At 50.3% G+C, this 26448-nt stretch overlaps 1 protein-coding gene across 1 annotated transcript in view; it reads right to left on the bottom strand.

The window, feature by feature from the left end:
- LOC128055849 (rab11 family-interacting protein 5-like) overlaps positions 1-24451 on the bottom strand; it is a 171002-nt gene extending 146551 nt beyond the window's left edge. The window contains exon 1 of the mRNA XM_052648406.1: positions 24012-24451. Coding sequence (XP_052504366.1) covers positions 24012-24442 — 431 coding nt within the window. The 5' untranslated portion in view covers positions 24443-24451. The remainder of the gene's footprint in view (positions 1-24011) is intronic.
- Between the last annotated feature and the right edge of the window lie 1997 nt (positions 24452-26448).

Below are 26448 nucleotides of genomic sequence, written 5' to 3'. Positions count from 1 at the left end.
CCCGGTCACTCTCATCCACGGCTGAGACCTGGCAGAAACCAATCAGGATTTGATCACGGCCTGAGCACACACCCAGATATTGGCTCACAAGACAGATTTTATCTTCAGAGCTCTGATGCTGCAGTACCCTAACCTGCACATATCAGGGTAGCGTTTCTTTATACCTACTCATACCAAGATACAACCTAAAACCCATTAAATTAGTAAGGCCAGGCCTAAAAAATATTCCCCATTGGCTCAGTGGGTAAAGAATCTGCCTGCGATGCAGAAGATGTGAGTTCAATCCCTGGGTCAGGAAGATGACCCTGGAGAAGGGAATGGCAGCCCACTTCAGTATTCTTGCCTGAAAAACCCGATAGACAGAGGAGCCGGGCAGGCTACAGTTCACGGTGCCACAAAGAGTCAGACATGACTGAGCGACTAAGAAGCAGCAGGCAGCAACAGGCCTGGAAAATCTGTGATTTAAGGTTGAAGGGAGCCCATCTTTGGGTGACGGAATTCACCAGACCCCTTGCCTGGCGCCCTGCCTACTCTACGTGCTTCACAGATCGGAGACCAACTCTCCCTCCGCCTGGGCGCCTCATCAACGACTCTCAACTGGGGGACTTTCCCGGTGGGCCAGTGGCTAAGACTACTACTTCCAATACAGGGGCCCAGGGCCGATCCCCCTGGCCAGGGCACTAGATCCCACACGCCACAACTGAAGATCCCAAGTGCTGCAACGAAGACCTGGAGCAACCAAATAAATAAATTTTTAAAAGGGAACACTCAATTGATACCCAGAAGAAACCTACGCCTCTCCCCTGACCAGCCAAGGCTTCCCTTCCAAAGTTCACTGAACCTGCTTCTTCTGAGAGAACTGACCCTAGCTCATCCCTCCCCCACCTCCCCTACCCCGCTGGGGACAAGTTACTGAAGGAATACAGACATGGGGGAGGGGCAGGCATCATTAAGTGCTTTCTGTGAATAAAGAGTTGCAAAATGAACAAGGCCTCTGTTCCACAAAGCAACTTCTAAAATGGGACTCACTAGCTCAGGAGGAAGGACAGTGATTCTGACCCAATACAACTTCCCTGACACCCGCTCAGCCCTCAAAGCCTGGATTCCCTGGCCCCTGTGGCATGTAAAACACACATCTGCACATTCTTCACTGCAGGAACCTAACTGTTCCCCCTACATGGCACCCACCTCAACTCCAGCACCATCTAAGCACCTAAACTTTCCAAAGCCTGGACAGCAAGTGCTCAGGAAACAAGGGTTTTGACAATGATCATTATCTGGGACTTATCCTAGGTATGATCGCAGCCAAGACAGGCTCCATCAGGAAAAAAGTAGGAAGAGAAAATGCCTCGCATGTAAGAGGTATGGGGCTTCCCTGGTGGCTCAGACAGCGAAGAACGCACCCGCAATGCAGGAGACCCGGATCTGATCCCTGGATTGGGAAGCCCCTGGAGAAGGAAGTGACTACCCACTCCAGTACTCTTGCCTGGAGAATATCATGGACAGAGGAGCCTGGTGGGCTACAGACCATGGGGCTGCAAAGAGTCGGACACGACTGAGCGACTTTCACTTTCACTTCACTTTCAAGAGGTATGCACCGCTATAGACGCTGCTCTTCAGGAGTGACAAACAACAGAGCTTCTCAAGTATTAACACAAAAGGACCACTGAGTCTAGCTAAAATGCAGATTCTGATGCAGTGGGTGCAAATGGACCCGAGAGAAGCTCCATCTCTTCCCAGCTTCCAGGGGATGCCAGTGCTGCGGGCCTGTGGACCACACCTGAGAGGCAGGACTCCGCAGAGCGAGACTCAGTGCATGCTCAGTGTGTGCTGAACTCTGTATCTCCTTTGTTACCCACAGAGTCCAGGAGATGAGATCCACCATCCCCATTCTGTGGATGAGGAAACCAAGTTACAAAAAGGTTTGTGACTTGTCCAAGATCAAACAGCTATTAAGTGATACAGTCAGTCCTTGAACATGAAGCTGCCTAACTCCCAGTCCACATTCTTACCCTTCCAGGAGCAGCCTTTCTCATTAAGCTGGACATCCTGAGAGGACAGAAGCTGGAAAAGGTCTGGAGTACACCACAGAGGCCCAAAGAGGAACGGAGGTGGGATATGGAGACCAGAACCCCCGTCAAAGGGTTGGCACAATCCCAGGAGGATGGAGCCCTGAAAGGTCACTAAGGGAACCACGGGGTTTTGTCCTGTCCCCAGACCATTAAAACCATGGCTGAGAGCAGCCCAGCCTCCTCTCGCAGCCATGAGCATTCAGACTTCAGGGATGGCGGGGGAGGGGGTAGCAGGAGGAGACGCAGAACCACAGGAAACCTCTACAATGGCCCTTGCTCGGTCACCATACTCCCCCTCAGACTCCCTCTGTGTGACGAAATTCAGCAGGCTGAGTATGAACTTAGGATTCAGCCCTCAGCCTCCTACCCTGTCGGACCCCTCCCCACCCTCTGTGGGGGCGCAGAGGACAGAGGCGGGATGAAGGAGGGTGGTAGTTGCCTCACCTGTTACCAAGATTCTGGCCTAGCTATTCCTATGAGCGGGGCTCCCAGGCCTACCGTACCCAGCTCTTCACCTGTTCCTCAGTAAACAGAACTGGGCTGACAGCTCCCAGATAGCAAAACTGGAAAAGCCACCACTGCGGGAAAGCAGACCCAGGGCAGATGTCAAACACACACATGTAAGGGCCTGGCTGGCTTCTCAGGATCCCCGAGGGCAGTGGGGTCCTTGACAGCCACAGGGCCAGGCACACCTGACTTGTCTCCAGTTCTCACTGAAACCAAGTCCCCCTGCCGACCTTTTCCAGCTCTGTCCTCTCAGGATGTCCAGAGGCCCAACGTGTGCGTTCAGCTTGATGACAAGCACTGCCCACTGAAGGTTAAGAATGTGGACTTGGAGTTAGGCGTCTTCATGTTCTAGTCTCTCTAATGATTTATCTCTTGATCCAAAACTTTCTTCCTTTCCTTGTCCCACCCGTCTCCCCAGGATTTGCGGAGTTCCACAGAAAAAGGGAAACTGAAGCCAAGGAGGACTCTGTGGGGCCTTCCAGGACACAAAAGCCCCGCCGTGTCCTGTTTCTTGCTTGTAGGGAAAAAAAGGCTTCAGTACCCTAGACCTTCCCTGAGTTCCACAGAGCAGACTCAAGCAGTTAATGATTAGAAGAGTGGAGCCACAGGACTTCAGGGGTGCCTCCAGGAGGCTGATGCCTGTCTTCGAGGTGCTCTGCAGGAGCTAAGCCCCTTCCGCCACCTGGCAGAGGGTGGCGACTACTTATTGACCACAACAAGCAAGCAGGCCCAGACTGCTTGGAACCAGACAGCTAACGACTGAGGCTCCCCACACAACATCCTGTTACCTCACCACCGACCGACCGGAAGGTCCACGAGCTAGCTCCTAACACAGTCTTTACAAACCTCTGCCTGAAAGCCAACGGGGAGTTCAGGCCTTTGAGCACAAAGAAGACAAACACTGAAGACAAACACTGTTCTTTACTTCACCACTACCCAGTGTCAGGAGACTGGCTCTGCTGCCTGTCAGGCAGGCAGACCTGAGTTCAGTTCAGTAACACTATCAGTCCAGAGTTCAGCTTATGACCCAAATAATGGTGCCCCTTCCCAAGCATCCACTCCTCATTTATTTCAAATCCCAAACCAGGAACCATCCTTGTCTCTTTTTCCCCGTCATACCCCACATCTAAATTTTGAACTCTGTCGACCAACTACATCCAGATTTCAACCGCTCTCCCCACTGGCAGCCTACAGTGCAGTCTACCACCCCCCGCTGCTGATTACCACAGCTCCCTGCTCACCTGCCTCCCTGCCATCCACGCCGCCTGCAGCACGTAGGCTGAACCTGGAGTGCACCACACACGGCTCCTCAGCACGGCAGAAAGGACTCATCCTTTGGGTCCCGGCTCCTCTGATCCTCTGCATACCTCATCCCACACTGGTCTTCACTGTGTCCCCACCTCCAGGCCACGGCTCTTGCTTTTCCCTCTGCCTGAGACACAGGCCCAGACTGTCACTTACTCACTCACAACAGGTCCCCATCTGTCTGAACTTTCTCAGTCTTCCCTGAGTACCCCAACTACAACTGCTCCTTGACTCTGTTCTATTTCTTCAGCATACTAACACCACCTGACAACGGGGTGTGTGTGTGTGTGTGTGTGTACACGCGCACGCATGTATCCCACACAGTAAAACAACAGAATGGGAAAGACTAGAGATCTCTTCAAGAAAATGAGAGCTACCAAGGGAACATTTCATGCAAAGATGGGTACAAAAAAGGGCAGAAATGGAAAGGACCTAACAGAAGCAGAAGAGATTAAGAAGAGGTGGCAAGAATACACAGAAGAACTGTACAAAAAAGGTCTTAATGACCTAGATAACCACAATGGTGTGGTCACTCACCAGAAGCCAGACTGGGGAGTATAAGGTCAAGTGGGCCTTAGGAAGCAATACTACAAACAAAGCTACTGGAGGTGATGGAATTCCAGCTGAGCTACTTCAAATCCTAAAAGATGATGCTGTTAAAGCGCTCCACTCAATATGTCAGCAAATTTGGAAAACTCAGCAATGGTCACAGGACTGGAAAAGGTCAATTCTCATTCCAATCTCAAAGAAGGGCAATGCCAAAGAATGTTCAAACCACCACACAATTGCACTCATTTCACATGCTAGCAAGGTAATGCTCAAAATCCTGTTGAAGCTAGGCTTCAACAGTATGTAAACCAAGAACATCTAGATGTACAAATTGGGTTTAGAAAAGGCACAGGAACCAAAGATCAAGCTGTCAACATCTGTTAGATCATAGAAAAGGCAAGAGAATTCCAGAAAAACATCTACTTCTGCTTCATTGACTATACTAAAGCCTTTGACCGTGTGGATCACAACAAACTGCGGAAAATTCTTCAAGAGATGCGAATACCAGACCACCAGATCATGAACTCCTTATTGCCAAATTCAGACTTAAATTGAAGAAAGTAGGGAAAACCACTAGATCATTCAGGTATGACCTAAATCAAATCCCTTATGATTATACAGTGGAAGTGAGAAATAGATTTAAGGGCCTAGATCTGATAGATAGAGTGCCTGATGAACTAAGGAATGAAGTTCGTGACATTGTACAGGAGACAGGGATCAAGACCATCCCCACGGAAAAGAAATGCAAAAATACAAAACGGCCGTCTGGGGAGGCCTTACAAATAGCTGTGAAAAGAAGAGAGGTGAAAAGCAAAGGAGAAAAGGAAAGATATTAGCATCTGAATGCAGAATTCCAAAGAATAGCAAGAAGAGAAAAGAAAGCCTTCTTCAGCGATCAATGCAAAGAAATAGAGGAAAACAACAGATTGGGAAAAACTAGAGATCTCTTCAAGAAAATTAGAGATACCAAGGGAACATTTCATGCAAAGATGGGCTCGATAAAGGACAGAAATGGTCTGGACCTAACAGAAGCAGAAGATATTAAGAAGAGGTGGCAAGAATACACAGAAGAACCGTACAAAAAAGATCTTCACGACCAAGATAATCATGATGATGTGATCACTAATCTAGAGCCAGACATTTTGGAATGTGAAGTCAAGTGGGCCTTAGAAAGCATCACTACGAACAAAGCTAGTGGAGGTGATGGAATTCCAGTTGAGCTGTTTCAAATCCTGAAAGATGATGCTGTGAAAGTGCTGCACTCAATATGCCAGCAAGTTTGGAAAACTCAGCAGTGGCCACAGGACTGGAAAAAGTCTGTTTTCATTCCAATTCCAAAGAAAGGCAAGGCCAAAGAATGCTCAAACTACCACACAACTGCACTCATCTGACATGCTACCAAAGTAATGCTCAAAATTCTCCAAGCCAGGCTTCAGCAATACGTGAACCGTGAACTCCCTGATGTTCAAGCTGGTTTTAGAAAAGGCAGAGGAACCAGAGATTAAATTGCCAACATCTGCTGGATCATGGAAAAAGCAAGAGTTCCAGAAAAACATCTATTTCTGCTTTATTGACTATGCCAAAGCCTTTGACTGTATGAATCACAAGAAACTGTGGAAAATTCTGAAAGAGATGGGAATACCAGACCACCTGACCTGCCTCTTGAGAAATCTGTATGCAGGTCAGGAAGCAACAGTTAGAACTGGACATGGTACAACAGACAGGTTCCAAATAGGAAAAGGAGTACGTCAAGGCTGTATATTGTCACCCTGCTTATTTAACTTCTATGCAGAGTACATCATGAGAAATGCTGGACTGGAAGAAACACAAGCTGGAATCAAGATTGGCAGGAGAAATATCAATATCCTCAGATATGCAGATGACACCACCCTTATGGCAGAAAGTGAAGAGGAACTCAAAAGCCTCGATGAAAGTGAAAGAGGAGAGTGAAAAAGTTGGCTTAAAGCTCAACATTCAGAAAACTAAGATCATGGCATCTGGTCCCATCACTTCATGGCAAATAGATGGGGAAACAGTGGAAACAGTGGCAGACTTTATTTTTTTGGGCTCCAAAATCACTGCAGATGGTGACTGCAGCCATGAAATTAAAAGACGCTTACTCCTTGGAAGGAAAGTTATGACCAACCTAGATAGCATATCAAAAAGCAGAGACATTACTTTGCTGACTAAGGTCCGTCTAGTCAAGGCTATGGTTTTTCCTGTGGTCACTGGACTGTGAGGAAGGCTGAGCACCGAAGAATTGATGCTTTTGAACTGTGGTGTTGGAGAAGACTCTTGAGAGTCCCTTGGACTGCAAGGAGATCCAACCAGTCCATTCTGAAGGAGATCAACCCTGGGATTTCTTTGTAAGGAATGATGCTAAAGCTGAAACTCCAGTACTTTGGCCACCTCATGCGAAGAGTTGACTCATTGGAAAAGACTCTGATGCTGGGAGGGATTGGGGGCAGGAGGAGAAGGGGACGACCGAGGATGAGATGGCTGGATGGCATCACGGACTCGATGCATGTGAGTCTGAGTGAACTCTGGGAGATGGTGATGGACAGGGAGGCCTGGCGTGCTGTGATTCATGGGGTTGCAAAGATTCGGACACGACTGAGCGACTGAACTGAACTGACCTGAACTTACCTGCCTCCTGAGAAATCTGAATGGAGGTCAAGAAGCAACAGTTAGAACTGGACATGGAATAACAGACTGGTTCAAAATTGGGAGAGGAATACGTCAAGGCTATATATTGTCACCCTGCTTATTTAACTTACGTGCAGAGTACATCATGTGAAAAGCCGGGCTGGATGAAGTGCAAGCTGGAATCGAGAATGGCAGGAGAAATATTAATAACCCCAGATATGCAGATGATACCATTTTAATAGCAGAAAGTGAAGAGGAACTAAAGAGCCTCTTGATGAAGGTTACAGAGGAGAGTGAAAAAGCTGGCTTAAGGCCAACATTCAGGCTGATTCATGTCAATGTATGGCAAAAACCACCACAATGTTGTAAAGTAATTTGCTGCCAATTAAATAAAATTTTTTAAAAGACTCAACATTCAAAAAACTAACATCTTGGTACCTGGTCCCATCACTTCATGGTAAACTGATGAGGAAAAAATGGAAACAAATGACAGATTTTCTTTTCTTGGACTCCAAAATCACTGCAGCCATGAAATTAAAAGATGCTTGCTCCTTGGAAGAAAGGCTGTGACAAACCTAGACAGCATATTAAAAAGCAGAGACATCACTTTGCTGACAAAGGTCCATATAGTCAAAGCTATGGTTTTTCCAGTAGTCATGTATGGATGTGACAGCTGGACCATAAAGAAGGCTGAGCACCAAAGAACTGATGCTTTTGAATTGTGGTGCTGCAGAAGACTCTTGAGAGTCCCTTGGACTGCAAGGAGATCAAATCAGTCAATCCTAAAGGAGATCAACCCTGAATATCCACTGGAAGGACTGACGCTGGAGCTCAAGCTCCAATACTTTGGCCATCTGATGTGAAGAGCCGACTCATCAGAAAAGACCCTGATGTCGAGAAAGATTGAGGACAAGAGAAGAAGGAGGTGACAGAGCTTGAGATGGATGGCTGAATGATACCACGGATTCAATGGTATGAGTTTGAGCAAATTCCAGGAGACACTGAAGGACAGGGAAGCCTGGCATGCTGCAGTTCATGGGGTCACAGAGTCCGGCATGATTTGGCGACTGAACAACACACTGCTGTTGAATGTCTGTCTTTCCCAGCTCTACAGGCAGGAACTTTATTCTGCTCATCTCTGTGTCACCAGGTTTGAAAGAGTGGATAGTCAAGTATCTTTTCAATTAACTAACAAATTAATCTATGAAATTACTTAGGAACTTGTTTGTCCCTATTCACAACTGAATGTATATGTAATGCTTATATCACCACAAACCCACAAGTCTTAATCATGAGACCAGAAGCTCCCAAAGCAAAGAGGGTACCCCTGTCCCCAGAAAGAGCCTCCTGAGGTGGGAGCCACATGCCAGGCTTCAGGAGACAGACAGTTCCAAAAGGATGCCTTCTTTAACCCTGAAGCCCTCATCCCCAATCCCTGAGCTAAGAATTCCATTAACTTCCCTGAGAGAATACACCCATTAGCTCTGGTAAGTGCCCATTTCCTGAATGGAGGTCAGCTGTTGATCCCATGCTAGCCCGTCACTAGGGCAATAATCTTAGCATCAACAACTACACCTCTCATTTAGCATCTACTGCGGGCAGGCACTGTACTAAGCACTCAACACACCAAATCAGATCCAAATAATACCCTTAACAGCCCTATGACGCAGGTGTGGGAGGCTGACCTTGAAAGTGGCTACCAGCCTGGACTCTGGAGCCTGGCTGCCTGGTCTAAGACCCAGCTCACCACATAACCAGCTGCATGACGGAGAGTGGGTTCCCCTGTCTCTCTCTGCCTTTTCGTACTTACCTATAAAATGAGGGTAATGGATGTTGGCTTCCTTCACAAGACCACGCTGACAATTAAACAGATTACACGTGAAGCACACAGAACAAGGTCTGGCACACAGGAAGTGCCACACAAATGTTAGCTTACATATTTTGCAGATGCAAGCACTAGGACAGAGAGAAGTCCACAGGGTTACAGCACATGCTTCTTTTTAGTAAACAGAGGAACCAGGATTTGATCTCAGGCTGCTTGTCTCCAGAGCAGCTGACCCTGATCACTGCACTAGACTGCCTCCCTCCCCAAGTACAGCACACACACCTGGACCCAGAAACCCCCATGTTCCTTCCCAACCAAGGAATTTCTCTAAAGCAGGGGGTATGTGTTAGATAGGAGAATTACATCTCTATCTCCCCTCATCTCTAACTGAAATTTGGCACTTTTTTCGACTATGAGTTTTTGCAAATCTTTGTAGAGCAGCAGTACCTCTGAACGCGCCACCAAGGGAAACCAGGCATTTTCATACCACGTGACAGCTGCAGCAGGCGTTGCCAAGTCTTGTCTACGCTCATCACCTCTATCACTACTTTGAACTTTAAAGTTACAGGCTTCTGCTGCTATCTGAAAGTAGAGGATTCCTACTTTTTATGCTGAAATGGCATACAGTGATAAAGCAATTACCTTAGAACACATCTTGCTAACAGAGGCACAAAACAATAAAGGACACTTACAGATACAGCTGAAAGCTAAAGCGAGGGCTCTGTGGAAGGTGCTGAGTGTAGTTCCCAGAGAAGGAGCTGGACGATGCTAGTCTCACTGCTCGGGCTGTGCTGCCTCTATAAGGCTTGCTGCAAAACACATGCTGAGCACGTCTTCCCCTTCCTGTCCCAGTGCATGGCTCCCAGGCTGAGATCTCAAAGGAGAGGAGAGACACCTCATGTCCCATTGGGTACAAGAGAGCCTTGCTGGTAAGGGGCAAGGAACCAGCCAAAGGCTCTGCAGCTCCTGAGCGTCTCACCACAGTGCTCAGTCTGACCCTCAAACACCCAGCAAGGCAGTGAAGGTGACTCCAGACAAGCAAAAGCAGCCAGGTGTACCTGCTGCCTCAGGGGCAGGCTGCTCCCAGAGCTTCTCCTCGTGTCCCCAAGACCACAATCTCCAACTGTCCCAGGCTGGTCCCCACCTGAGCCTTACCTGCCTACTCATCTGCAGCTTCTCCCTTCTGGCCGTAGCCACCATCTTCAGAGACAGGCCTACCTCAGGCTAGGGAACAGCTACCACCATGCTGGGGATGAGGGGCCTGCAAAGCTGACGGCTGTAGGAATGAACTGCACCCCAAGACAAATGAAGTTGAGGGGCCCTGAGAAGACAGCTGTCCTGCCCGGTGTTCTGGCTGAAGAATCTCCTGAAAGAACCACCAATGTGAAGGAAAGATATACTTATCCAGTTGTCCTTTCCAGGGCTTACTCTCCCCATTGAGCCTCCCCAGGGAGTCAGTACAAGTGGGGGCTACAGAGCTCCAGAGAGGAGAACACTGCAGCTCACAAAGCAGATGTTGGGGGAAACTCTAGGAGAAGACATCAAGATACCTGTCCATGACATTCTGATGGGCATAACAATCTGCCCCAAATCCCTATTCTAGGCCAGCAGCCATCAGTCACTTCAAGTAACACTGTATTGATTAAATCGCTTGCTTTGGAAAGGCCTGAGGGCTTCCCTGGTGGCTCAAACAGTAAAGAATCTGCCTGCAATGCAGGAAAACCAGGTTTGATCCCTGAGTCAGGAAGATGCCCTGGAGAAGGAAATGGCGACCCACTCCAGTGTTCTTGCCCGGAGAATTCCATGGACAGAGGAGCCTGGACATCTACAGTCCATGGGGTCGTGAAGAATCGGACCAACTGAGTGACTCAATAACAACAGCTGAAAAGGCCTGAAGCCTTCAGAGACCACCCTGTCTCCCTTTCTCCAGGCTCACAAAGTCCTACAGTTTCTCTTTGGCAGGAAACCCCCATCATGTAAGTGACTGCTGTCATCACACCATTACGGATTTCTAATTTGGACAACCACAAACTGAAAAACAATGGCAAAGAATTGCCATTCCTGATGTTCCTATGTAGAATGACCAAATAATCACAGGGAAAACTAAAACTCTTCCTTATGCCAGATTTCTGCTAATTAGAAAAAAAAAAAACAAAAAAAAAAAAACTAGAGTGCTAGGCAGCAATCACTAATGGATACTAAAATCCATTGGGAGAAAGGCTGAATGGAAAACTTCATGGTAGCTGGGTCAGCTAACAGTCCAGAACCCACTGCTTAATCTCAGCCCCACTGAAGTGGAGATGGAGCTGGTGTGCCTGCTGAGGCCGTAGCAGAGTCAGCCTCCTCAGGCAGAGGGACTCCTACAGGAGGCAGGGTCTAGGGAGCAGGCCTTCCAGACCCAGCAGCTAGCCCTCAGGGGCTGCAAAATTAGGGTGAAAGACATCAAAGGGGAAGCCATCAGCCACAATGTGGATGTTCTCAAGGACAAGTGACTCAGCTCCTCCCTCAGGTGAGGGAGGAGGGGACTGTTGCCCTGGGAGACCTAACAACCAGGCCCCAGCTGGGAGGGAGCCCCATTTGGATCCTGATTCAACAAACCACTCATAAACAGGGAGTCCTGATATCAGGGCAATTTGAATATGGACTGGATACCGACTGGATGATTAAGGAACTGCTGATTTTGTCTGTTAACAAGCACCATGGTGATGTTTTTTGAAAAGCACCAGCATCTGCTGGAAATGGTTGGAAACACATACTGACTCAGCTATACTCTCCTTCGGTCCCACTTGAGACTAACAGGGCCTTTCTATTAGATCCCTGTGGAGGTGAGGGTAGTTGGGCCAGGACACAGGATTTCTTCTCCCTGTCCCGTAGACTGCGCCCTTCTCCTGGTCGCATACCTGAGTCTTGTGCCATCTACACACCTCCAGAGCCTCAGCACAGGGCATGGCACGTGAGATCCTGACACCCACAAAGTCTCACAGGCACAGGGAACTTGCCCATGAAATCCCATCTAACCAGAGGAGCCCTCAGCCAGGCTCAGAATATTTCCTAAGTATTTGCCAAAATTAAAAGAAAAAAAAAAGGGAGTGTCCTTGAGAACCTTACATCATAGTAGGGAGATAAGACAGCCACATAAATAAAGGAAGAAAGTGATTAACACCATAAAAATGTACAAATAAAATGCACAGATAGGCTAAATGGAAGAATATTTCAGGAGAAGTGGTAAAGGATGTGATAAAAGAAATTTTCACATATTGAGATACAGGAAGTCATTCTGGCTTATAGCTGAGAAAACCTGAATCTTATACTAACTAAAATAGCCTGTTTATGGCCTATCAAACATACATTGTTGTTGCTGTTCAGCTGCTACGTCACATTGTTGTTGCTGTTCAGCTGCTACGTCGTGTCTGACTCTCTGTGACCCCATGAACTGCAGCATGCCAGGCTTCCCTGTCCTTCACTATCTCCTGGAGTTTGCTCAAACTCATGTCCATTGAGTCCATGATGCCATCCAACCATCTCATCCTCTGATGCCCCCTTCTCCTCTTGCCCTCAATCTTTCCCAGTATCAGGGTCTTTTCTATGAGTCTCTTCACATCAAGTGGCCAAAGTATTGGAGCTTCAGCTCCAGCATCAGTCCTTCCAGTGAATTATCAGGGTTGATTTCCTTTAGGATTGACTGGTTTGATCTTGCAGTCCAAGGGACTCTCAAGAGTCTTCTCCAACACTACAGTTCGAAAGCATCAATTCTTTGGCGTTCAGCCTTCCCTATGGTCCAACTCCCATCTGTACATGACTACTAAAAAACCATAGCTTTGACTACATGGACCTTTGTCAGCAAAGTGGTTGTCTCTGCTTTTTAATATGCTGGTCTAGGCTTGTCATAGCTTTTCTTCCAAGGAGCAAGCATCTATTAATTGTGTTGCTGCAGTCACCACTTGCAGTGATTTCAGAACCCAAAAAAATAAAATGTCACTGTTTCCACTTTTTTCCCATCTATTTGCCATGAGGTTACAAACATACGTTAGACATCTGCTTTAATTATTAGAGAAAAGACACTAACAAAAAGTAAAGCATGCCCATGTTAAAAATAAAGATTAAATACTTCTCTTCTTGTGTCACCAATGCTCATAAATTCTCGTAAGTGAAAGTCGCTCAGTCCTGTCCAACTCTTTGTGACCTCGCGAACTATCCAATCCATGGAATTCTCCAGGCCAGAATACTGGAGAGGGTAGCTGCTCCCTTCTCCAGGGGACCCAATGCTGGTCCTCCCTTAATAAGATTCCCTTCCCAGGTGCAAGGCCATGCTGACTTGCTGTGTACATGCTTGTGGGTGGGTGGGTGGAGGTCTTCTTGACATATATCCCTGACTTGTTTCATGTTCTTTGTTCTGACAAGATATATAAACTTGTGCTGGAAACCATGCTTCTCCAGAGCAGTTTCTCAAGAGTAATCTGGGAAGTGGGTGTCCAGGCTAATCCTCAGTTTGGCTCAAACGAAATTCTTTCCTATTTTTATAACAGACTGTTTATTGATTATTTTCATTGACAGATGCAACACTCATACTGGGCCTTGAAGGCGGGAGGCAAGGAGGCAGGTGCAGAGACATTCCAGGTGGGAGGAACGGAATATCCAGATGCTCAGGGCTGGAGAAGTGAAGATGGACAGAAAGGTGCTTTGGAGCAGATAGAGGAGACTGCCCCAAACATCATGCTAGAGAGCTGCAGCTTTCCACTGGGCCTGGAAGAGCACTACAGGATAGGAAACAAGAATAAGACCTATGGCCGCTGGGCTCTAGGAAGAGCACAGGGCAGCAGGGAAAGGAGCAGGCGAGAGGTGAGGCCGCAGAGCCGGCCACAGAGCCGGCCACCCCAGGTCAGGTCCCACAGCCAGGCTGAGCCAGGCAATTCCCTGTGCCTTAGCAGTTATTTCTCATCAAAAATTAATACACTGCATTCTGGCTTATAAAAAAAGCTGAAGCAGCTATGCTAAGTCTGCAGGAGACGTTAAGAAGAAAAGAAAAAAACCTGCTTAAACTAGGACAGGAGCAATGGGGAAGGTAAGGAGGGGCCCAGAGTGCCTTTCTCCAAGCTGTTGTCTCTGTGCCTGCAGCAGGGCCACTCCACCTGGGCTGCTTACTGATGGCACGGAATGCTACTCACCTTTCACCCCACAGCCCAGGGACTGGGCCTGCTCCAACACATGCTGGATAGATGAGATGGCATGGACAGGGCTTAGCTTCAACCCCAGAAATAGGCTGGGAAAAATAATTATTTTAGGAACTTCCCTGGTGGTCCAGTGATGAAGAATCCGCCTTCCGATGCAGGGGATGCAGCTTTGATCCCTGGTCAGGGAACTAAGATCCCACAGGCCACAGGGCAGCTAAGCCGATGCACCATAACTCAGAGGCCACGTGCCCTGGAACCTGCGCACCACAACTAGCGAGAAGCCCACGTGCAGCAACTAAGACCCAGTGCAGCCAAGGGGTAAATTAATTTTCTAAAAAATAAAATATTTCTTTAAAAAAAGTTTAAAAAATTATTTTAAAGGAATAGTGGAAAATCCTCAGTTCAGTTCAGTCACTCAGTCATGTCCGACTCTTTGCGACCCCATGAATCGCAGCACACCAGGCCTCCCTGTCCATCACCAGCTCCCGGAGTTCACTCAGACTCACATGCATCGAGTCCGTGATGCCATCCAGCCATCTCATCTTCTGTCGTCCCCTTCTCCTCCTGCCCCCAATCCCTCCCAGCATCAGTCTTTTCCAATGAGTCAACTCTTCGCATGAGGTAGTCAAAGTACTGGAGTTTCAGCTTTAGCATCATTCCTTCCAAAGAATACCCAGGACTAATCTCCTTTAGAATGGACTGGTGGGATCTCATTTGCAGTCCAAGGGACTCTCAAGAATCTTTTCCAACACCACAGTTCACAGTTCAAAAGCATCAATTCTTCGGCGCTCAGCCTTCTTCACGGTCCAACTCTCACATCCATACATGACCACAGGAAAAACCATAGCCTTGACTAGACGGAACTTTGTTGGCAAAGCAATGTCCCTGCTTTTGAATATGCTATCTAGGTTGGTCATAACTTTCCTTCCAAGGAGTAAGCGTCTTTTAATTTCATGGCTGCAATCACCATCTGCAGTGATTTTGGAGCCCAGAAAAATAAAGTCTGACACTGTTTCCCCATCTATTTGCCATGAAGTGATGGGACCAGATGCCATGATCTTCGTTTTCTGAATGTTGAGCTTTAAGCCAACTTTTTCACTCTCCTCTTTCACCGTCATCAAGGGGCTTTTAATTCCTCTTCACTTTCTGCCATGAGGGTGGTGTCATCTGCATATCTGAGGTTATTATTGATATTTCTCCTGCCAATCTTGATTCCAGCTTGTGCTTCTTCCAGCCCAGCGTTTCTCATGATGTACTCTGCACAGAAGTTAAATAAGCAGGGTGACAATATACAGCCTTGACATACTCCTTTTCCTATTTGGAACCAGTCTGTTGTTCCATGTCCAGTTCTAACTGTTGCTTCCTGACCTGCATATAGGTTTCTCAAGAGGCAGGTCAGGTGGTCTGGTATTCCCATCTCTTTCAGACTTTTCCACAGTTTCTTGTGATCCACACAGTCAAAGGCTTTGGCATAGTCAATAAAGCAGAAGTAGATGTTTTTCTGGAACTCTCTTGCTTTATCCATGATCCAGCAGATGTTGGCAATTTGATCTCTGGTTCCTCTGCCTTTTCTAAAACCAGCTTGAACATCTGGAAGTTCACAGTTCACGTGAGGAAAAACCTCAGCGAGCTGTAAGACAGGAGACCCAGGTTCTAGTCCTGGATCTGACTTACAAAGTGTCTTTCAACCACCCACTTCACCTCTGTAAAAGAGGGATGATAAAATAAGCCAGTGAAGACAGGGAGAAATACCAACTAAAACCGTATTACCCAGAGTTTGAAGAGCTAGCTGGAAAAGTTTTCCCCATAGGCTCCTCCATCTGGATGCCTTCCCTCCTCCCCAGATCTCCCTCCGGCCGACCTCCTCACACACCAGCAGACAGGATGCAGGGAGGAGGCCACTCCCTTATGGATCTCAACGCTCACAACCTAACCCTGCCTTTGATTTGGTATCAAAGGTAAAAACTGCAAGCCAGACTCAACTGCAGGAGAGGACAGTGCCCTTTTATCAGGCCAGATGATTCTTACCACCTACTCTGGCCCTGGGCAACAGTCTTCAGAGCCCAGAACCATTGTTTCATTAGTTACCCCTGCCTCTGTGGGCATGGGCTGCTTGGGCTCACCTCGGCCCAGGCAGGCTCAGCCTCCCTCCCGCCTGGGCACAAACTTCTCCACCAGCCCTCACCCCTCCTACTGCTGTAGGCTCCAAAGGTCTGTCTCCGTCAGCTTGCCTCAGGCAGAGGCCAGGGATCCATACCTACTTGGAGACAAGTCTAACCACAAAGCAACAGGAAGTATGGACAGTTGAAAGCATGATGTATGGGAAAAGCACTGGGCTTAGGGGTCGGAAACCTGACTACCACTAATGAGCTGCGTGACCTTGAATAGGTCATCCCGCTCCTCAGACCCCAGTCTCAACATCAGTAAAAATGGGAGTCAGCCTGCCTGCCCTCAGGGAAGAAGGAAATGAGGTGATGCTGGGAAAGCACTCTGAGAAGCAGGTCAACCCATACATAAAGATTTGGATTTACCGTCTGTCAGGACCTTTCACAGGCTGTTGTCAGCCCTATGGGAGGAAGGTGGCCCAGGATCTAAGAGCGAAGACCCTGCCCAGGAGAAAGGAGAAGCAGCGAATGGCCCTCCCAGGGGAATCTCTGGCAGACGAGGAATAAGGAAGACATTCTACTTACCCACCCTCCCCTCCCCGGTGCTCCTAACCCAATATTCCCCCTGAACCAGAGTCCTGAGTTCCAGAGGATAAAACTAAGTATGGCCGTCCTCCTGCTAGGGTCTCGGCTCAGACACTACAGGTGGCGTGCTCAGTCCTTCCGTCGTGTCCGACTCTTTGCAACCCCATGGACTATAGGTCATCAAGCTCCTCTGTCCATGGGATTTGTCAGGCAAGAATACTGGAGTGAGTTTCAGTTTCCTCTCCAACCTTGCAGACCCAGCGTCTGCTGTGTCTCCTACATTGCAGGCAGATTCTTTACCTGCTGAGCCACCGGGAAAGCACCGCAACAGGTGGACACAAGCAGTGACATCCCTCTGTGGGGAAGCCAGGCTGAGAGTAGGCATAGAACTGTGTGCATGAAGAAAGCTGCATTTGTGCAAACACAGTGTGAGGGGGAGAAGAAAGCTATAATGCACTGGCTTTTAAAAGTATATGAGAACTGGTAATCCTGGTTGCCTCCAAAGAAAGGAGCTAGATGACTCAAGGTCAGGGCAAGGAAAATTTTTCACTGTGTAACCTCTGTATCTTTAGAATTTTTAAACCAGTAAACTACTCAAAAATAAATGTGGAAGAAAGTCAGGCTGTTTTACTGAGAGAAGCACATGGCTAAACTAACTCAGCTCCCCTCCACTCCCTTTCCTGGCCCAGCCCATCCCACTTCCTTTCCCTTCAGAGGGGCAGTCTCCCTCCCAACTCACCCAGCCCCTATCACACCTCATCTGTCATTCAAGGCTCTACCTCCTACAGGCAGGCCACCCTGATCACAAGCCTGGTGAGTTGGTCCTTCTTTTGATCCTTTCTCTCATACTTTTTATATACTGCTTTTTAGTTAATTACCCTTCCTGTATTAAGTCTTGCCTCAAACATATTTTTGCCTTCCTAGGGAAAGGGCTATAAATTTTCTTTCTCATGTTTCCTCCAAAGCCCTAACCTTGGCACAGTGGTTGCCCAGTAATTACTTACCGTATGTTGAACAAAACAAAGAAAGAAAAAAGCAAACCGCCGCATGACTGTAAGAAGAGGAACTAGATGGCTCAGAGGGTTCCATCACAGTAAAACAAGCATGTCATTTTTTGGGAAAGGTCAGGAAGTCTGGTATCTGGTGATGATATCCCAAGCCCAGCTATACTGCACAAGTCAACGAGAGCAAATCTCCCTGGGGTGGGGGTTGGGGGTGTCTGGGGCCAAGGCAGAGCTTTCCAGCCCCTCCCTCACTCCTGTGAGACAGCGTAGTGGCAGTGATACCCTCTTCCCCAAACGACCAGGCAACACCCCCATCTCCTGAGAAAGCTATGACTAGACACGGAGCTGCAGACTAAACGCACTTATCCCAGCCAGTCGAGGCCTCTCACAGGAGAAGCAGGTCATGCTTCCAGAGCCTCCAAGCCTGACCACAGAGATGGACTTTGGGGAGGAGAGATGAACCCTAAGGAGGGCAGCTGCTGAACACCGGGTTCCGTGCCAAGCTGAATGCTGGGAGACAGGAGGGAAGACTCAGACGGATGGTGCAGCATGGTGCTGAAGAGCACAGAATCTGGAGCCAGACTGTCTGGGTACAAGCCTGACAGCCATGTACTGTGTACCTTTAGGAAAGTCACTTCACCTCTCTGTGTCTCAGTTTCCTCACTTGTTAAACACAGCAACAGTACCTACACCTCAAGAGGTTGTTATAAGCTGACGGAAGACAAATCCTCAGGACAGCGTCAGCACCTAAGCAGGACATACTCAATGATACACTAGACAAATGAGGCAATGACAATTCTCCAAAAACGAGTGCTACATGTGGTCTGTATGGGAACTCAGAGCAAGCCAGGTGGCAAACGGGATCCCTGATGGCCAGCCTGACAGGTCTGGGGTAACTCCTCCTCCAGGAGGCTGTCTCTGACTACAGCTGAGCCCAGGACTTCTGTCTGCTCTGAAATCTCCAGTGTTTCTTGGCTAGGCCCCAAAATACAGCACCCGGCCATGGCCCTTCCTTCAAATGTGGGTCTATCCTCCTAATAAGACTGCACCCTCTGAACATGCAGGCTGGGGTCATGTGCTCCCCTCCTTTCAACTCCCCGCCCAACCAGTGGCCTCCCCTGGCCTCTGCCCAGGCAGAAAGGCCTGTGGATTAGACTGTTCCTCAGCGTTTCAGAGAAAGGCCTGTGGATTAGACTGTTCCTCAGCGTCTCGGAGAAGTCCCAAGGACCCCTTCCCTAACCCAGTGGAAATGTCCCCATCTCCCTAAAAGCCCTCTGGCACTTCCACAGAAACCTTGGGATGCACTCAGGGCCTCAAGTGCCATCTCTTCTTTGCCCCCAGTCCTTCAGCCCCTCAGGCTGCCAGGGCCTAAGAGAAACCACAGAGCCCCACCCTTCCTAATTGCTACATACCTGAGCCTGCCACTCGCCCTCCCAGCCTCCATTTCCACACCTCTAAGCACTCTGACAGCTCTGACATTAGAATTCCACGGTCAGTCGAGGTCAGTGCTTCCATTTCCCACCCCTGGGGTCAACTGAAGGTCAAGGTGGCCCCTGACAACACCCCCTCTCCCCTACACCACCAGCACTATCTCCTGGGAGCTAAACTAGCTTATTATGCTCACTGAGGAGACCTGGGCCCAGCCCCACAGGCCAGCTCAGTCAGAACAAAGCCATCAGACTCCTCCTTGACAGAACTGCCAGCTGCAGAAATGACCCACTCCATGGACTGATCCCTATTACTTGGCCATGAGGAAGGGCAAGGCTTCTTCACGACCACACCAGTTTGCAGAAGACGGCCCTGAGCAGGAAAAAAAATAAGGTACAGACTCCCAGAGAACACACAGAGCTCCTGTCATTGTGTTAATCTTCTGTCCCTGCGCAGGGTGGGAATGGCAGGGGAAACACCTGCACGAGGCCAGATGAGCCTTTTAGTGTCGGTGTGGCTGGCGAGCGTGTCACAGCACCAGGGTGGCAGCAATAAAGAGAGCAGGCAGCCCCATCAGAAGAAAGGGACAGCTCTCAAGGTCACCCACATGGAGCTCTGCTGAGTTGCGTCTGTCCCCAGCTGCCAGCAGGGAGGGGAAAACAGGGCCAGCTGTGGAGGGAAGGGAAAGCTGCTGTGCTTGCCAGTCTGACGGGGGAGTCACTTCCTACCCCTCCCCACACCCCCAGACGCTGCTGCTCAAGCAACCCCAAATAAAAACTGCCCCATAACTCAGGGAATGCAGCCTCCCCAAGCCCTAACTACTGCTTTTAAGAACAGCCACGCCCTTCCCAGCAGCCAAGCAGACTTCCCCAGCGGCCAGGTCTGAGGCTGGAGCAGCAGCTAGAGCCAAGGACCCTCATGGCCTCAGCTGCTTCCTGAGGAGCAGTCACAGCTGGAAGCCAGCAGGGACGAGGCCGTGGGTCACGCACCATCTGTCTACAAGAGGAACACGCAGTCCATCTGGAGGCTAGGGACAGGTGGGAGCCCTCAAAGACCATGGCACCTTAGACCAGCAGGCTACACTGGCTTCAGGTGCCTCTCCCAGGGCCCCAGACCCTCCTCGAGGAGGTCTCAGGGCACCACCGCCACCCAGGCAGAGGGCTCAGGTCGCCAACCTAAGTCCTCCGCAGCACAGGCCCCCCGGAGGCCCTCATAAAACCAACGAGACAGGTCTGACCAGGGCTGATCGAGCCACTTTGAGGGCCACAGCTGCAGCCTGTCCATGGTCCCATTTAACCCAAATCGAGGCCACAGACGTGGCCTTTCCAAGGAGCCAGACTGTAACCCTCTGTCCAACAGGCCCAGGAAGGGGGTTCTTTTCAGGAAGGGACCATTTTTCTCCATACAAGTACCCACTGGGGAGTACTATGGATGGCACTGAGGTACAAAGCAGAAAGTACACATCTAAAGAAGCTAAAGAGGGAATTTCCTGCAAGTCCAGTGGCTAGGACTTGGTGCTTTCACTGCAGGGGCCTGGGTTCGATCCCTTGTTGGAGAACTCAGATCCTGCAAGCTGCTCGGAGTGGCCAAAGAAAGAAGTATCTCGGGATTTTCAGAGCCACGGTGATCCATGAATGGTTTCACTGAAGGGAGAGGGTTATAGTTAGTTTCCTTGTGTATCCCATTAAATGTTGTTTCGACAATTTTCTTTTTAATCAATTGGAAGCGTCCGGTGAAATCCCTCACCTCAAATAGCATCCCACTGACAAAGCAGCTTCGGGGACTATTGAGGTACCTAGTACCCTTGCCCTCATCATCATTACCAGCACATAAGGAGGGCCCTGGGAATAACCCAACAAGAATATCTTGAAAGCTTGCTATGTCTCTAGGACAATAATTAGACTTTTAGAGACACCACTGTATTTAATTTGTACAATTCTGACTGTTATCACATAGGACCTTTACAGAATTGAAGAAACAGGTTAAGTAACTTGCCTGCTAATAAGTGATAGAACTGGGAAATCCCAGTTTTCATGTTCTTAAACAGTATGCTGCTGCCCTGCCAGGAAAGACAGCTGCAGAGATCTAAGGCTGATCTGAGCGTGGCTCTAGAACTGCAAAGGGCTCCCAAGACTAGCCCAATTCTCAAAACTCCAGCAGCAAAGAGAATGGTGGAAGGCTGTGAAGGGCCAGGTCATTTCATTAGGAGCTCTCATACTTCTGTGAGTACCCTGCCACCACAGTCCTGGGGCTTCCCCAGGTGCTAAGTTCTGTATTATCTCCTCCTGTCACATGAGAGGCTCCTCTAAGACAGGGGACATCTCCCAGATCATAGCTACCAGGCTACCAAAACCTCCCTCCACCATCACTGCCGTTCACTGACCACCAAACATGTCCAGGAACTAGGTGCTCGTTTCATCTCTTACATCAACCTTGTCAAGATATGAAATTAGCCCATTTTACAGATGAAAATACTGAGGCACCAGCGTTTACTTGACTGGCCACAAGGTGGCAGGTTTGGGAAGGGAATCTGCAACTCCACAGGCCCCTCCTCCTAAGCTTGAGACTGCTCTTCCCTAGTCAAGTGCTGTCTGGGCAACACAGGGCCATCTGCTCTCCTTAAGAGCACCACAGCTGGTTCCTGGACTTCTTCGCCACCATTATCCAGAGCTGAGGAGGGCACACCCTAATCCTCTCCCCACTGGAAAATGTGCAGACTCACTGTCTTAGCAGTTCACGCCAAGGTGCTCCAGGAAAGGCCATGAAGAGTGGCCATCAGAGCCAGAGGTGGAAGGTGCAAACTAGAGCGGGAGCAGCAGCCCTCACCTCTGTCAATGGGCATGCTGTTTGGTCCCATAAACTAAAAGATTGGGCTGATTTCACAGGCATTTCTGCTGCCCGTAAGTCCCCCTCCTCCTGCCCCCTCCAAGTTCTATAAATAACCCAGGTCAATGCATCACAGGAAAGGCAGCCAGGTGGGTGTGGAAAGATCCTGTGGAAAAGATGACTTCTCTAAAGTAAATTAAAGCTCCCACTGAGATCAAGGGGTGGTACGTCCAGTTCTCCAAGAGGGACTGTCCTTGGCTGAAAACAGGTGCATGCGGGCTGAAAGACAGCTCAGTTAAGGAAGACCCAGAGGCCAAGAAGAAAGCAAGAGCAGGAACTGAAAAAAATCAAAGCCCCTCCCCAACCCCCTTCCCCCGCAAATCACTGACCTCACAGAAGCCCCTCCCCACAAGCCTAGAGACTCTGTGTCTGTGCTCTTAGTCTCCCCTCTAGTACTCACCCCCAACCCCACCCCCACCAGCCCGGGATGTGTTATCTACCAGTCTGGTCAGATTAGCTGAGAGGTGGAGATTGAAGGACCAGGAAAGAAAGGGATGGAATGAATTTGGGGGCAGGAGCCTCTCCTGGAAAAGAAAGGGCTAAGAGAGCCAGAGAAGAGCTTTCTGCCCCACCCCACCCCCTTGGGCTCCCTCAGCCAGGCAGGGGGGAGAGGACAGAAAAGGGGAGGAAAAAAACAAAAGGAGGGCCAAACTATACCACGTGATCCCACAGCCAGCAACCAAACAGCAAGTCAGGAGGGAAGGCGAGGCCAGGGAGGGAGAGATGGCACTAGGTCACAGCCCTCCCCAAACCTGCCCTGTGCTAACTAGTTTCCCACCAAAGCCACAACAAGCCATGAAGGCCTTCTGTACCCATGTTTTTAAAGCGTTCAAGGTCAGATCTTTTTTGTCCAATTACTGCTTTCATCTGGGTCTGTACCAGGCTCATCCTTCTCCAGCAAGCCTTCCTAGATTGACTCAGTTGGATGCCATTTCATTTGGGCAAACCTTTCCAGCACCTGTCCCAACCCCTTACCCTCCTCATCCAGGAGCCATGGGACCCCTGACCCCCAGCCCCTTACGCTCCCCATCCAGAGGTCATGGGGCCTATGGGTGGCATCACCCCAGTTAACTATCTGAGAGACCCATGGCTGGTTGTCTGGCCTCCAGATCCTGCCCAAGCCCAAAACAGGAAATGAGGCTCCAAGTCTGAAGCCTTGATCTTAACACAGGGAAAGTTAAATGCTGCCAAAATAAATGATTAAAGAAAAAAACAGTAACTCATTGGCCTTTCTAGGTATAAGTGACTGGGAGACCATCTCCTGCTGTGCCTTAAGCACATGCTGCCTCCACCTCAGGCAGGACACCTGAAGCCTAACTAACGCGTTTCCTTCTTAGAGGTCCTCCTGTTTTCCGATCAGGGACACTGAAGAGTAGGCTTTGGGGCGTCTCTAAGCAGCAGAGGGCACCCGAGTGCCAGGAAGCAGTAGATGCCCTCTGCAGCCTCTGGATCTGGTGTGGCACCTCCGTTCAATCGCTGCCCTCCTCTCACAAGGCGAGGCAGCGCCTCTCCACTTCCCTGCGGGCCTGGTGTGGAACAGGCGTCCGCAGGCAGTTACACTCCCCTTCGAAGAAAGTGGGGCAGGCCCAGAGGCCCTAGGAATGGCCCCCAGATTTTCCTTCTTGAGGTTCCCACAGCCCAGGAGTCTCTGGATCCCACTAACTTCACTTGACAATCTACTCCTAACAGTAGACCACCATTCTCAACCCCCCAGGCCTCCCAAAGATCTGCCAGCAGCCAAACACAGCTCAGAGCATACTTGGCGGCCGGAAGGAGCCCCTATATGTGAAGAACCAACGTGTCGGTTTACGCCCTTGAACCCCAGGCAAAAGGGCGCACCGCCCCCGCCAAGGTGTGGGGTCCTGCGTCCCGCAGCCCCGCCCCGCGAGGCCTTTAACCGTTTCTGCTCCTCCGCGCCCCGCACTCACTGAGTGTGCTGGGCGCGGCCTGCGCCGAAGACCTCATCCAGCGCCACCGTGGCCTGGCCCAGGAATTTGTCGACGCCGATGAGCGAACGGTGCATGGTGGTGAGCACCAGCTGGCAGGCGGCGGCTGAGCCCGCGGCCCAGGGCGCCGGGCCCGCATCGGCCTCCTGCGCCCGTAGCAGGCCGTCCAGGGCGCCGGGTGGCAGCTCGAAGGAGCACTCCTCGCGCCACTCGGGACATCCCGGCGTCTTCTCCACCACCGACGTGCTGTACTTCTCGCGGCCCACCTGGATCACCGTGTACGCGTCGCTGGTGCTGCCCGCGCCGGAGCTCTTGCCCCGCAGCCCGCGGGCCCGCAGCACCGTCACCTGGACGTGCGTGGGTAGCCAGCGGGAGGGCCCCGCCGCCGGCTCGGCGCCCCGCACCAGGGCCATAGTGGGGGAAGCGGCGGCGGGCGAGGCCTGGCCGAACCAGGACCGCAGACACCCGGACCAAGTAAGAAACTGGACAGCGGCGGAGGGTGGCCAGGAGCCGGCTCGGAGTGCCGCCGCAGCTGCGGGTTGGGCCGGGCCGGGCTGGGCCGAGCCGGCCGCCGCCTCCCCGCCTTCCCGACCGCCGGCCGCGCCACGACGTCAGCGCCCCGCCTCCCGCCCCGCCCCGCGGCCGGCGACCCGCGACTAGCGACCGGGACCCGGACCCGCGCGACAGTGCGGCAGAGCCGGGGGAAGGTGGCCGCCACGCCCTCGCCCCGGCCGCCGCAGACCAACCGGGAGCTAGAGGTCAGCCGGGTGCCGCGCGGGCCGTGGGCGGGGCGCGCGGCCTCCGCAGAGCAGGGGGCGGGGCTCCCGCGTCGGTACCGCCCCCCACTGGGGGCGCCCGGGAAACCCTGCCTCGTCTGGGGGCCGCGCCGCACCTTCGGCCGGGTCTGAAATGCCCGCTCCGCGCCTCCCGGCCAATCCCAAGTCTTCCTTCAAGACGTCCCTGCCCGGAAAGCCCTCGCCCTAAAACTGCTCCGCCCCACCCCTCCCCTGGGTGGCCATCCTTTTGGCGCTGGCAAGTGGGAGCCTTGCGGACCCCGGCTGCCCCCTTGGTTTTTCCTCCAGCCTGCCCTTGCCGGGGAAGTTCCCCGCGTGAAACCAGAGGCGATTCACGCTACGCCGCGTTGATGGTTCCGGGTCAGCGACCCGAAAGCGGGTGAGCTGCCGCTCTCTCCCACTTCTACGCGCGGGAGTATGCAGCAAGAACCCGGCGAGGGAGTCCAAGGAGCTCGCCCTCAGCGTCCACTGCGGCGGAGAGCAGAGATGAATAAATGAGTAACCACATCAATATTTAAGTGTTCACTCGGACCGCTGGGGCTTATGCGTCCCGAGTTGGGGAAAATTATAGGCTCTGGTTGAGGTTTTAAACAATTCCTTATATCCATTAAGTGCCTACTCTGTGCAAAACCCTTGGTATTACTTGCATGGTTGGGTTTATTATTGATAATGACAACAGTGGTTAATAATTGCAGATGCTGAATTTCGGCCAGTGCTGGCCCATATGTTTTACATACGTTACCTCATTTTGTCCCCAAAGCAGCCCTGTGGGGTGAGTATGGTTTTTAATCCTTATTTTCAGGAAGATAAAATTGCAGCTTAGAGAGGTTAACCTGCCATGATTCATAACTGAAGGAAGTGGGATGTGAATCCACACAGATGACTCCAAAGTCGTTTTTGTTGTTTTAGTTTCAGAGCCTGTATTAAAAATCGTATTTTTAAAAATATATATGAAACACAGAGCTTAAAAAAAATCAAATAGGACAGAAATGCTTATGATGAAAAGCAAAAAATTTCTTTCCCACCCGTCATTCCAGGGTTAACTTTGGGCTTGGTGGTTACCTCCCCATCTCTACATGCTTACATAGTTACATCTAGATTTATCAGGACTGGTCACTATCTGTTGTCTTCCTGCTATGACAGATAATGATTTAGCTCCTGCCCACTTTTCTTTCTCAATCTTATGTGTTGTAGTTATGCTTTTGCTGTGTTGTTGCTCCTCTATTGGATACTTTGATAGTGAAGTGAAGTGAAAGTCGCTCAGTCGTGTCCGACTCTTTGCGACCTAATGGACTGTTGCCCACCAGGCTCCTCCATCCATGGAATTCTCCAGGCAAGAATACTGGAGTGGGTTGCTGTTTCCTTCTCCAAGGGATCTTCCCAACCCAGGGATCGAACCCAGGTCTCCTGCATTTGATAGTAGAAACGTTGATGTCTTCTTGGGGAGACTCCACAGTACTTCTTGATGTTTTATGCTGTGAAAGAAGGATGCCAGAATCCCCACTTTTCCAGGCTATGTCCTCTACCAGGAATATGGTGGTATACCAGGTTCATGAAACCCATGGGAGCGTATTATGCACCAGGGCTCAATCCTTCCACCTCACCTATGATCAAAATGGGGTGAA

The sequence above is a fragment of the Budorcas taxicolor genome, chromosome 11 (assembly GCF_023091745.1).
Source record: "Budorcas taxicolor isolate Tak-1 chromosome 11, Takin1.1, whole genome shotgun sequence".
Taxonomy (NCBI): domain Eukaryota; kingdom Metazoa; phylum Chordata; class Mammalia; order Artiodactyla; family Bovidae; genus Budorcas; species Budorcas taxicolor.
The sequence above is the reverse complement of the archived record's forward strand: the minus strand, read 5'-3'. Positions and strand labels throughout refer to the sequence as shown.